This window comes from Natrix helvetica (assembly GCF_964273705.1).
Source record: "Natrix helvetica genome assembly, chromosome: 1".
Taxonomy (NCBI): domain Eukaryota; kingdom Metazoa; phylum Chordata; class Lepidosauria; order Squamata; family Natricidae; genus Natrix; species Natrix helvetica.
The window spans coordinates 115,535,054-115,546,512 of NC_138548.1; the positions used below are offsets into that span (position 1 = coordinate 115,535,054).

The 11,459-nt window shown below is 37.4% G+C and overlaps 1 protein-coding gene across 3 annotated transcripts; it reads left to right on the forward strand.

Moving 5' to 3' along the window:
• The first annotated feature begins 2,031 nt into the window (after positions 1-2,031).
• Positions 2,032-10,465, forward strand: GAL (galanin and GMAP prepropeptide). 3 transcript variants are annotated; one of them, XM_081938496.1, is made up of 7 exons: positions 2,032-2,255; positions 2,519-2,599; positions 3,314-3,368; positions 6,477-6,542; positions 7,235-7,315; positions 8,610-8,687; positions 10,238-10,465. In XM_081938496.1, exons 2-7 carry the CDS (start codon positions 2,519-2,521, stop codon positions 10,297-10,299), a joined length of 423 nt encoding a protein of 140 aa, XP_081794622.1. In that variant the 5' UTR covers positions 2,032-2,255; the 3' UTR covers positions 10,300-10,465. The 3 variants fall into 3 exon arrangements, with proteins under 3 accessions (XP_081794622.1, XP_081794624.1, XP_081794623.1); XM_081938497.1 differs by lacking the exon at positions 2,032-2,255 and adding an exon at positions 2,318-2,430; XM_081938498.1 differs by lacking the exon at positions 6,477-6,542.
• The last annotated feature ends 994 nt before the right edge of the window (positions 10,466-11,459 follow it).

The window sequence follows — 11,459 nt, forward strand, 5'->3', positions numbered from 1 at the left end:
TAGTTTCCTAATAAGATCCATGGATTTCTTATTTCTAAATAATTGTGCCCATTGCATTTATTACAGTCTTTTTGTTATGTGTTGATATAAAGTTCTTCTATTACACGTAGATATTAACATAAATGTCATCATCTCTAAAAAATGTAGACACCAGTTCTTGATCAATCTTGGACACTCTACTGTAGCCTCAGCTTTTATACTCCAGCTGTTTATATACACCTCCCAATTTACACAACTGGAAAGACCCAGCCATCCAAAAGCTTCCTCTTGTCTGATGTCATGGTCCTACCTTTGCAGTATTGAATGGCAAATATAGGTCTCATTTGATAATTTAAACTGAATAATTTACTGGGTATATCACTGTGAAAATGTTGCTGTGTAAACTATTGTGGAAGTGCAATTATGTGTTGCATGTAGTGTCAATATGATAGATTTTTACAACTTTGTCTACAAGAAAACAAAAATAGCATCCATCTGCCAAGGAAGAAGTTACATACAATGTTTGTCTACTATAGAACAATGCCCAATAAAACAATGCAAATGATGTTATCCCAGCAGAAACTCATTCCAAGTTCCAATTGCATTTTCAGTGCAATTTCAGCCAGGAAGGAATTCATTCCAGTGTGTTAAATGTTGCTGCTTGCGTACATGTAGTCTTCAACTTAGAACAATTGAGCCCAACATTTCTGTTGCTAAGTGAGAAAGTTGTTAGGTGAATTTTGCTCCATTTTACAATCTTTCTTACTACAATTAATGAATCATTACAGTTGTTAAGTTAGTAACACTGTTATTAAGTAAATCTGGCTTCCACATTGATTTTGCTTGTCAGGTCAGAAAAGGTAATCACATGACCCAGGAACACTGCAACCGTCATAAATATGAGTCAGTTGCCAGGCATCTGAATTCCAATCACATGACCAAGGGAAAGGGGCAATAGTTGTAAGAAAAAGGTCATAAGTCACTTTTTTTCAGTGCCATTGTAACTTCGAACAGTCACTAAATGAATTGTTGTAAATTGAGGACTACCTGTATTTAAAATGTCATTTGCATTTCAATCTATCTTCATTTTGAAGCTCTTGAAAACGCAGATCTCACCGTTTAACCTAGCTTTTCGATTTAAGCATTTCTTGGCTCTTTTATGCTTGCCTGATTAAAAGTCATGGTAAACTAATATACTCTGTAGACTTTGGATTTTGAAACAGGAAAAGAAGTCCTGCATTTCAGTACTATTGCTCAGGGGGAAATGATTCTAGAAGCAGGGCCTGCCCTACCGTTAGAGATATGAACGGTAAGCAGGACTGTTGTAGAAAGGCAAGGAATCCTTCACTATTGAACGCATCATTGCATTTTTACTGCTATGGATAGGATAGGAGTGCTTGAGGATTTTCTGCCTAATTGTGGGAGTTTAACTCAAATGGCTGGCTTTTATTTGTTATATCACCTTTGCTTCCGCAACAGCCTGGGGTGCACCAGTGATCTTATGGGGGCAAAGCAAGCTTTATCTAAAGAACAGAAAAACCGCTAGGCAGAAAGCCAAGAGAGGAAACTGCATTGAATTAAAAAAAAAAAAGAATTCCATAGGTAAAACTTGTTTCCTCCCTAGGACAGTGAGAGATGAGAAAAAGGCTGAAGTCAGGAAACCTATAATTGGAAGACCTGTGAATCCGATGGTATACAATAATAGCCATAATGAAAATACAAAGGCCTCCTTCCACCTCGAATTTCACAAAGAACTTCTGAAGTTGAAGAAGAAGCAAGGAGGCGCGTATGCAGCCTTCTCGGTGGCTCCGTCGAGGGGACCAGCCCGGACGTAATGAAAGGTAATTGGCCGAACTGCGCGTCATCTGCAGGCTCCAAACGCCTCTAATTAAGTTGCTGTTTCTCTCTCTCTTTTTTTTCGCCCATCCTAATGCACTGTCTTGCCGCGGGGAAACGGCCACGGAGGGTGGGCGTCTCCTGATCCCCCCGAGGCGAGTGACGAGGCGCGCCAGTAATGATGTTGAACCGCAGCTCATAAATAGCTGGGGAGAAGCAGGCTTGATCTCCGCTGCGATCTCCTTGCCTGGCGCTGCCCGTGGCGTCCATCCGCAGAGCTCATCTCTGGACTGGCACCCGAGCCATGCAGTGACTGAGGAGATCCGGTAGAAAGATCGGCCGAAGGATCCCTTCCCCTTGGCCTCCCTTCTCCCAGCTGCGACGGGGCGAGTCCAGCAGGTTGCTTCAACAGGCAAGGGCACCCTTAGCTCCGGGGCAAGGTACTTTCCTTCAAGATCTCCATCTCGTTTACCCTCCCGTTTCTTTCCATCGTGTACTCCAACTTTAGGCTAGGAGCACTCGCTAATTCAGGAGTTCCTTTAAAACACCCATAAAACCTCAGGACTCTGGTGGACGGGTCATTTCCACGAAGGGTCTTCGTCTGTCTCTGGAAAGGCAAGACCCTCTTGGATCCCGGGTTAGGGGGCGCCAATCGGGAACGGGCGGGAAGGAAATGATTTCGGTCTCTTTTTTTTTTCCTTAGATGCAGCGGCATCCCGGGCTCCTGTTTGCCGGCTTGATCTTTTGTGCTGCTCTCTCAGAGACGTTTGGGCTGGTTTTATCCGTAAGTAACTTAAGTAAGCGACTGTAGCTCTCGGCTGCTCGCGCGTCTTTCAGCGGACTACAAGAGACCCGTAACACGTGCTCCGACTCGACCTCCTGGTCGCTTCACAAACCCAGGACGTCATTGCAAGCACGAGTCGTGGCTATCTCTCAAAATTAAGAACACGGGGATGGCTGTCTCTTAAACGTGTGTGCCAGTGTCAGGAGAAAAATCACTGACAAAGGTTTGATAGGTTTAACCGGGCAGGGACAAGCAATTTGTTAAAGAAGAGCAGAGGGACTGAAATGAAAAGAACACAGATCTTTTGGCAAAATTCAAGAGCAGACCTAAGATGAAATCTTCGCTACTGCGATGCCTATGTAATACTTAACTCTAAGCACTTTTATCTCAAGGAAAGTCATTAATTCCTTATAAAGTCTGTAGAGCTTATTTCCGAGTTCTCTGAAATCCTAAATAACTTTGAAACTAATTCTTATACACCATTGGTTTACTTTTACAATGTACAGGTTGTTTTTAAAAGTATCCTGTGTAAATTCAGGTATAAATACTATAACTTGTGATTAATTGCATGTTTTTCAAATAAATAGATGTTATTTTAACAAAAATGACATCCATTGAAGTGGGTAATTTTATTTTCCCAGGATGGTATTTTTGTTTGAAAAGAAATATTGGGGTAATGTGTACAAAATTAATCATGGATTTTCCTTCTGTAAGGCTAAAGAGAAAAGGGGATGGACAATGAATAGTGCTGGCTATCTGCTTGGCCCCCGTGAGTTAAAATATTTAATATACATTTAAAAGAATGTGGAAGAATGTCAATTTCTACAGCTCTTTACATATGAATTGAAATGAGAAATATGTATGTTTTATATTAGTTTTCACTCCCTGCTCTTGATGGGACAGAGTATGGAATTTTTCAGTTACAGCTTTTCCTGGCTTGATTTAAACTATTTCCAACTGAGTACTTTAAAGGAACAAGTCCTCCATTACCTCACTTGAACTCGTAAGAGAAAACCAATTTGATCTGAGCTCCATTTTCACTTCCAGACCATGTCAATGCATTAATCTGATGTACCAGTGGTCCCTGATATGCTGATCAACTTTCTGATTCCATTCCATTTCATAAATAGAAAGAATATCGTTCTTGAAAATGTTCTTTGTTATTTTCAAGCTCCTTCTTTCTATTTGCCTTTTTTTCTGCAACTGTCTACTAAGAGTCATATATTTTAGATTGCCTGCAAATATTTGAGACATTGGTAGGGCTGTTATATCCCAAGTAGCGGAATAAGCAGTCAGGTAATACACAGGGCTGCATTACAGTTTTGAAGTAAAGCAATACATAATACTTGGTTGGACTAAGGAAAGGGGTTCAGTCAAATGATTTAAGTGACTATTATGGGCTGGCAGAAGATATTTATGTGGCTTTACTCTTGGTTATTGCAAATACTTGTCAGCCATGACTGTGCCAATTAACATTTTGGTAGAACAGGAAGCAAAAATTACACACTTACAAAGTCTTTCTCATAGGTGTCAGCATCATATGCTTATCTCTGTATTCTTAAAAATCCAAATGACATTCTGTTATAGAAGTAAGAAACATATAGATGAATGTTTCTATATCTGTTCCCATAAGCTTCTATCATCAAAATTAGTGGTAACCATTCAAAACCTTCGGAGGATACCATGTTGGGACAGAGTTTAAACTGGCATATTTTTTTTGCAAGTTTCTTTCAACATAATTAGGTCTACATGATTTTAAGAAAAGTACAATAAATTATTTATTTATTTATTTAGAAATTTTATATTGCTGCCTATTTGCGCAGTGCAACTCAAAGCGGCTTACACAAATATAAAAACAGCATATATAAAAAATAAGACAAATAGAAGGAAAGAATCAAATATTAAATTAATAAAATAATATAATAGCCCCCCCCAACCCCGGTGACAACACACCACACAAGCCATTTAATTACCACCCCCTTCAGTCCAAACCATTTGATTGAAATTGAGAAAATCGTTTCAACTTGTCAGCCCTGTAAAAATACAGCCATAGAAAATGCTACATTTCCTCAAAAAAGATGGTGTGGAAATTCTCCCAAAGAGTTTACAGCAGTGTTGAAAAAAAGTGATTTTTTCTGTTTAGTGGAGCAGCTGAGCGGGGGGCAGCTGCTGTTTGCTAGAAAAGCAATGACGTTCTACATTAGCAGAAACTTGGATAAGGTTTCCCTAACACACACACACACACACACGAAATGTTTTGACAAAAATGGTACAATACATAGAGGTTACTTATCATCAGTTCAGATTATGAAATCAGGTTATATAACATCAGCCTGTCTACTTTCCCTCCAGTTTTGTGTGATCAGGTGGAAGGATTTATTTGTTTTCCCAATAAATTTCCCTAACTTCCCAATAATCAAAGATATATTTGCTTTAGAAAATTAATCTGATATGGATTGAAGAATAAAGGCAAGGGGGAATATTCCCTTTAGCCCAAAAACCTGCCATTTTAATAGGTGCAAAAACAAAAGAAGCCCTGTTCTTGAGAGGCAATTTCGAGTGGGGGACAGAATAATTGAACAGGACATGTTAGCCATTTTGTTTTTATTATTTTTTTAAAACAACCTCCATTGTTCACAATACCAGTAAATAAACACAATACATTTTTAAAACGGTACTTATATTAGAGAAGTGGGCTGAACATTACAGTTTGAAATTAAATGGAGACAAAGGTAAGGTTCTTCACTTAAGAAAAAAATAAAATAAAATGCAAGGCAAAGAATGACCAACAGACAGTATCACTTTACTTTGGTAACAATATGCATGAAAAGAAATCTTGTCACATAATTGATCACACTGAATATGAGTCAGCACTGTTCATTGTGGTTAAAAAGGCAAATGTGATTTTAGGTGACATCAATGAAAGTTTAGTCTCCAAATCACAGGAACTAATGATCCTTCATTAGTTACCTTCCCAGTATAACAAATGTATCCTGAGAAGTGCAGGAAACAACAAGGAGGAGGATTGGAGATGGAAAATAAAGTTGTATGAGAAAATTGAGATTGAGAAAATTGGGCGTGATTATCCTTGACAAGGAATAAGGAGTAATGGCAACATGATAACACAGCATTTTTAAAGTATCTGGCAGGACATCACATAACAAATTCATTTCTTTCGTTATCATTTAAATGGCAGGACACATAATAACTGAAAGGTTTCAGGAAAGCAGATTCTGGTTGAACCCTAGTTTAACCCAGGGGTTTGACAGTAGAATCACTTCTCTGGAAATTATGAATGTCTGTCATTGAATATGTTCAAGAAGAAACTGGATGGCCTTCTATTGGAGGCTCTTTTAGTTAATTCCTACATTGAGTACGGTTTGGACTTGACGGTCCAATGAGCCCTTTTGAATTCTATGATTCTGTCCCAATATGTATCCCTTTCTAATCAGCAATTAGATCAATTGAAGCTAATTTTGGGTGTTGTATGTATGTAATACATGTAATACATTAAGTAAAAATATTTCAGTAGAGCAAACATGTTAAAAATGTCCTTTGCTACTTGATGTGTACATTAGTCACACTGAGTTTATTCAATATTTTGATTACATTATTACGTCTGGACACTTACTTTAAAACCATATAATGGTATATGGGTGCCAATTACTTATGAAAACAAAGGCAGGATTAATACATTCTCTAAGAGGACAGAACTCAAATATTTTTTTCTTGGAACATTTTATTCTGTTTATGTTGGGTTCGAATGAATGATGGCAAAATGGATGAAAGATGGCCAAACCTCCATGCCTTACAAAGGAAATCTACTTTTCAAGTTCAATTTTCTCTAAGGATAGGTAATAGCCATCATCTGTTTCAGGTCGTATTGAACAGCTTCTCAAGGAAATGCCCAGTGCAAGGGGGAGAGAAGAGCTACCTGGGGAATGTAAGATGGCTTTTGGAGGTTATTTGTGTAAACTAACTGCAGTTTACTGTGAAAATAAATCTAATATGTTTCTTAAAATCAAAGGAAGCAATCACTGTGGAACATGTTCTCGAATAAACAGACTGAACCTAAGGTAGCACTTTATGTGCACCCAAATATGTCCACCTTTTTCAACCAGAGCAAACAAATGGCTATAAAGTGACTATTATACCAGATATGCTTTTTAAAAATTTAATGGTAATGGCTTAATCCCATATTTGGCCGAATCAAAACATTTGCATTATTCCAGAGATGAGCAAGTTGTGACCTTGCAGATGCCATTGAACTTCCATTCTTAGCTGCTCAAGCCAAAATGGTGAAGTGTTAGCAGTGCAGTCCAACAGCACCTGGAAGGCAACTCCTTGCTTGTTTTTTCATTATACCAACAGCTGCATGATTATCCCCAAATTGTGACATTGTGTTGAATTTGCTGGTGTTGTACGTTGTACCTATTGGTGTTGCAATAGGTCAGATATTTTGCTTTACAGTTAGTGAAATGTTTTTTTCCCCACTCATTCAATGTGCATCATTCCATCAAAAATATATGTTACAGTTTTGTTCAGAATCTTTTTACCTAATGGGGAGATATCTCACAATACCCTGGTGAATGTTAGAATAATAAAACCTGATCTCACCTCTTGTATTATTTACAGATGCAATAGACAGAATTTTTAGTGTCAAACATGGTTTAGCTGGTAAACGTGACATAAACCTCGACGAAAATGTAAAAGCAGGTAACTTTTCTTCTATTACCTTTCTGCTATGTACTTTTCAAGCATATCTTAAAAGCTGCTCCCTATTTCTTCTTTCCTAAATCATGATACACAACTTTTCTGCTTGAAGAGCTGCCCTTTTATATGGGTGTTATTTTAATGAAACATGATGAAGTCTATTTAAGTGGATAATTTTATTTTCCCAAGGTGATATTTCTGTTTTGAAAGAAATATTAGGTAACATGTACAAAATTAATCATGCATTTTCCTTAGGTTTAAGCTGGGCAGCTACCTTATTTTTCGGAGTATAAGACGCACCAGAGTATAAGACGTACCAAGGTTTTGAAGAGGCAATTTTTTTAAAAAAGTAGGTAGGTAGATAGAGGGATAGAGAGAGAGAGAGAAATACAGTAGGTAGGGAGAGAGAGAGAGTAGGTAGGTAGGTAGATGGATATATATATAGAGAGAAATACAGTAGATAGGTAGGGAGAGGGAGAGAGTAGGTAGGTAGGTAGATGTTTCCAGGTGTATTTATCCATATGCTGGAGAAGGAAAGCTGTATTCGATGTATAAGACGCACCCAGATTTTCAGCCTCTTTTTTGAGGAAAAAAGGTGCATCTTATACTCCGAAAAATACGGTATATCACTGACAGTAGTAATTAGGAGAAGAATGAAATCCAAGTTAGATTTCATTGTATTTAATTAAAATTAAATAGATAATATGATTGTTGTCATTGTGAGAATTGCCTAACTTGACAGTGGGTGTCTCATGGTTCCTTTCTCCCTCCTCCAATCACCTTGAATGCCCTCCAAAGCTGCATGAAAAAAGTTCCTGGAGTATGGATAGGGAATCTACTCTCTATTGTCTATACCAGTGTTTCTCAACCCTGTCAACTTTAAAATGTGTGAACTTCAACTCCCATATCTTAAAAGTTGCCAGGGTTGAGAAATCCTGGTCTATGCAATGCATTTTTCAGGCAGCAAAAATATGTATGTATAACCAATAAAATATAGAAACATAAAATAAAAATAATTCCACCCACAGAACAATTTATATTTTTAAATAACATGTAGATAAAAATGTTAAAGCTAACCAACACGTTTCATTAATGATTATAAATTCCAGAGGACCCCCCCCCAGTTTTTTAATAGTTCATCCACTTTCAATTCCAAGAAGCAATCACTGCGTTTGCGTCAAGATTAAAACATTGTTCATAGAGAGTTATCTTAAGTTAACCCTTAACTACCACTTTTATCTAGCTTTCTCACCTTCATTCTCTCTAGTAATCAGTAATTCTTGATTTTTCCCCCCAGATACTTCCACGAGACTGCTGACATATAACAATATTATGCGTACAATAATTGAATTCTTGGCCTATCTACATCTTAAAGGTTAGTAGTTTCTCCTATACAAAGTGAATAGTTATGCTACTACTTTAATATAGGGACATACAAAATTGCGTGTACAAATTGCTGTTGCTCCGAGCTCAGGTTATCTAGTCATGAAGGGCCCTAAGAAGAAAATAACAGCTTACTATCCATATAGCGACATATACCAACTTCCTATTCCAGCTAATAGTCAGTACACTATTGTTTGAGAAGCCATTGTGATGCTTCACTAGTCAATAGGAAAGCCAGTCCAGGATTATACAAGATCTACAAATGAAAATGAATGAAATGATTAGCTCTTAGCTCATGTTGTATAGGATCACATTCATTCTCAAGAATGGACTTCCCAATTTAGAAAATCTAATCTGGTGGCCCCTGGGATTTGGTTTGTCTTTGCTCAGTTTAGGTTGGTGCCCCAATCCAAATGCTAAGACCAGATGTTGGTCTTCTTTAGCTGGACAACAGCTAATCTTGATTAGCTGTTGTCTACAAAGATCTCAATTGTTCAGAATTAGGCATGGGTAAGATTGACAGGGATGTGGGATGAACGTTTTTGAATATGATTCTCTGGCCCCTGAATCTGATGCTGCCAAAAATGATGAGGTTGACTTCCTCATTATTTCCTTTTAGCATCTAGCTAATTCTTTTTCTGAAATAATTGTCTCTCTTTTTAAACTTCGGTGTGCTGTTTTCCCTCTCCCTTATGCTTCATGTTTGGTCCTGTATTCTACTAGGTTTCAGATATGGCATAAAGGGCTTCTTTTGAGGGTCCAAATAGAAAGACTCAATCATCAAATATCAATTGATAATTAAAATTGTCAGTATTAATATTGATAATTTACTAATAGCAATAAGGATTGATTATAAAAAGGTGTTGGCAGTTCAGCTCTGACATTAGTAAGCATCTCTTCTGTTTTAATATGTTTTTGAGATATTTAGGTATAAAAATGAAGAGAGAAATGCAATATCAAATGGAGAGAAAAGTATATGGAATTACAGGTTTTCAATGATAAATGCTTCAGTGATATATAACTTTCAGGGGCATTATGTTGAAATGTTTTTTTGGGGGGGTGTTTATGAATCCCAAAGCTATTTTCATTTATTTAGGCCATGTAATCTTTTTTCCTACCTTTTTCTAAGCTGGATAATAACAGGAAGATGAAAGGCTAAGGCTGTAATTGCAAGTGTGATAAAAGCAGTGTTATCAATGAAGCAATGATCACTGAGTCAAAGCCAGCCAATTTTGCACAAGGTATTTTCCAGTAGGGCGCCAAGGTTACTTTCGATGGATCAAAGGCTCTTTGCTGGCTTCAGGTGAATACTGGTGAAATTACAACTGAAGAAGTAAAGATGCAATATGTGCTTCCCCACTGCAGCCATCTATTTCTCAAGATCAAATTAATAGCATTAGGGATGTTTTAATTTTTCTGAGAACAGAACTGTGCAAAAGTCTTGTCAACATTATTTTGTAAAAGTATAGCCACTGCTACTGAGTGCTCTTTCCCTCTCTTGTAATGCAGACATGTTTCTTACTTTGTCTTTTCTTGATACAGAAGCCGGGGCTCTTGACAACATAGTTACAACAGTTTCTTCAGAAGAAAGAGATCAGTCCTGAAAGAGATTGCATTTATACTCTGAATTGATCTCATCTGAACCCTGAACAAACTAAGATGTTATTTATTGTTTACAATGACCTTACATTGGCTGATTGTCAAGTTCTTTTCTCCCCAGTGATGTTATAAGATTCATCCTTAATAAAAACAATTGCTTTGGATAAATGACAACAACAAAAAAATAGCAGCTACTTCTTGGGCTACTTTTCCTAGAAATGGGGCTTCTGTTCTTTTAAATCAGAGGAAGTAAAGATGAGAGGAGAAATTTAATTTTACTTTAAAGCAAAAAGGCACACAATAAACAATTTAATTTGGTCTTTGACTGTAAATTCAGTCAAATGAACAGATATCTATTTCAAATAATAGAAATCTTCTCTGGGTCTCTTTCCAAGAATTAATAGCAACTCAACTAAAACAATATCCAATTATAAAGTCCTTCATAGCACAAGCTCTGTTAAATCTCTTCATATGCAATTTATATTGAGATGCGGTGCTGAATCCATCCATTAGCAAAGTGCATCCATTCTTTTTTTTAAAAAAAAAAATGTACCCCTGCAGTGGGAGAGATTGCTTGTTCTTTTACAGAGACCACACAAAACAGCTGTCAGAATGTTAAAGATATATTGCATTATCCTCCATTATATGATGACTTGAATGATGAACTGGGGAGAGAATTGTAAATTTATAGAACAAACAACACTGATCCAACTGATACACCATTTTCTTTGGAAAACAACCCATCAGGAGGGAAGAAGAAAAGAGCTGGTTTTGTATGTACAACTTTTGAAACACAAAAACAGAAGTAAATAAATATAAAGTAAATATTTGACTCTTCAAAGATAAAAAAAGCCTCCCAAGCTGAAAAAGGCTACAGATAGTCCTCGAGATATGATAGGTTACTTAACAAACATCAAAGTTCTAAGTTTCAACAGGCAGCCCAAAATTACAAATGACCCTGTTTCAAAGCTATGATGGTTGCAATGCCTCTGCAGTCATTTGCCCCCCACCTCTCTCCCACCATCCCACCCCACCGGGACCCACAATGCTTGGACTTCCTCCATATGCCCATCACCTATCACACTTTTTGAAGCATTCCAGACCTCTTATTGGGGAATGAGGGCAGGGCATGTGTCCCAGGGCTGTGCAAAGGCAACCCAAATGT

Coding starts and splice junctions, on each gene's coding strand:
- GAL (XM_081938496.1), top strand. CDS start 2,519: ATGCAGCGGCATCCCGGGCTCCTGTTTGCCGGCTTGATCTTTTGTGCT. Junction 2,600..3,313: donor CGTTTGGGCTGGTTTTATCC/GTAAGTAACTTA, acceptor TCCTTCTGTAAG/GCTAAAGAGAAAAGGGGATG. Junction 8,688..10,237: donor GGCCTATCTACATCTTAAAG/GTTAGTAGTTTC, acceptor TTCTTGATACAG/AAGCCGGGGCTCTTGACAAC.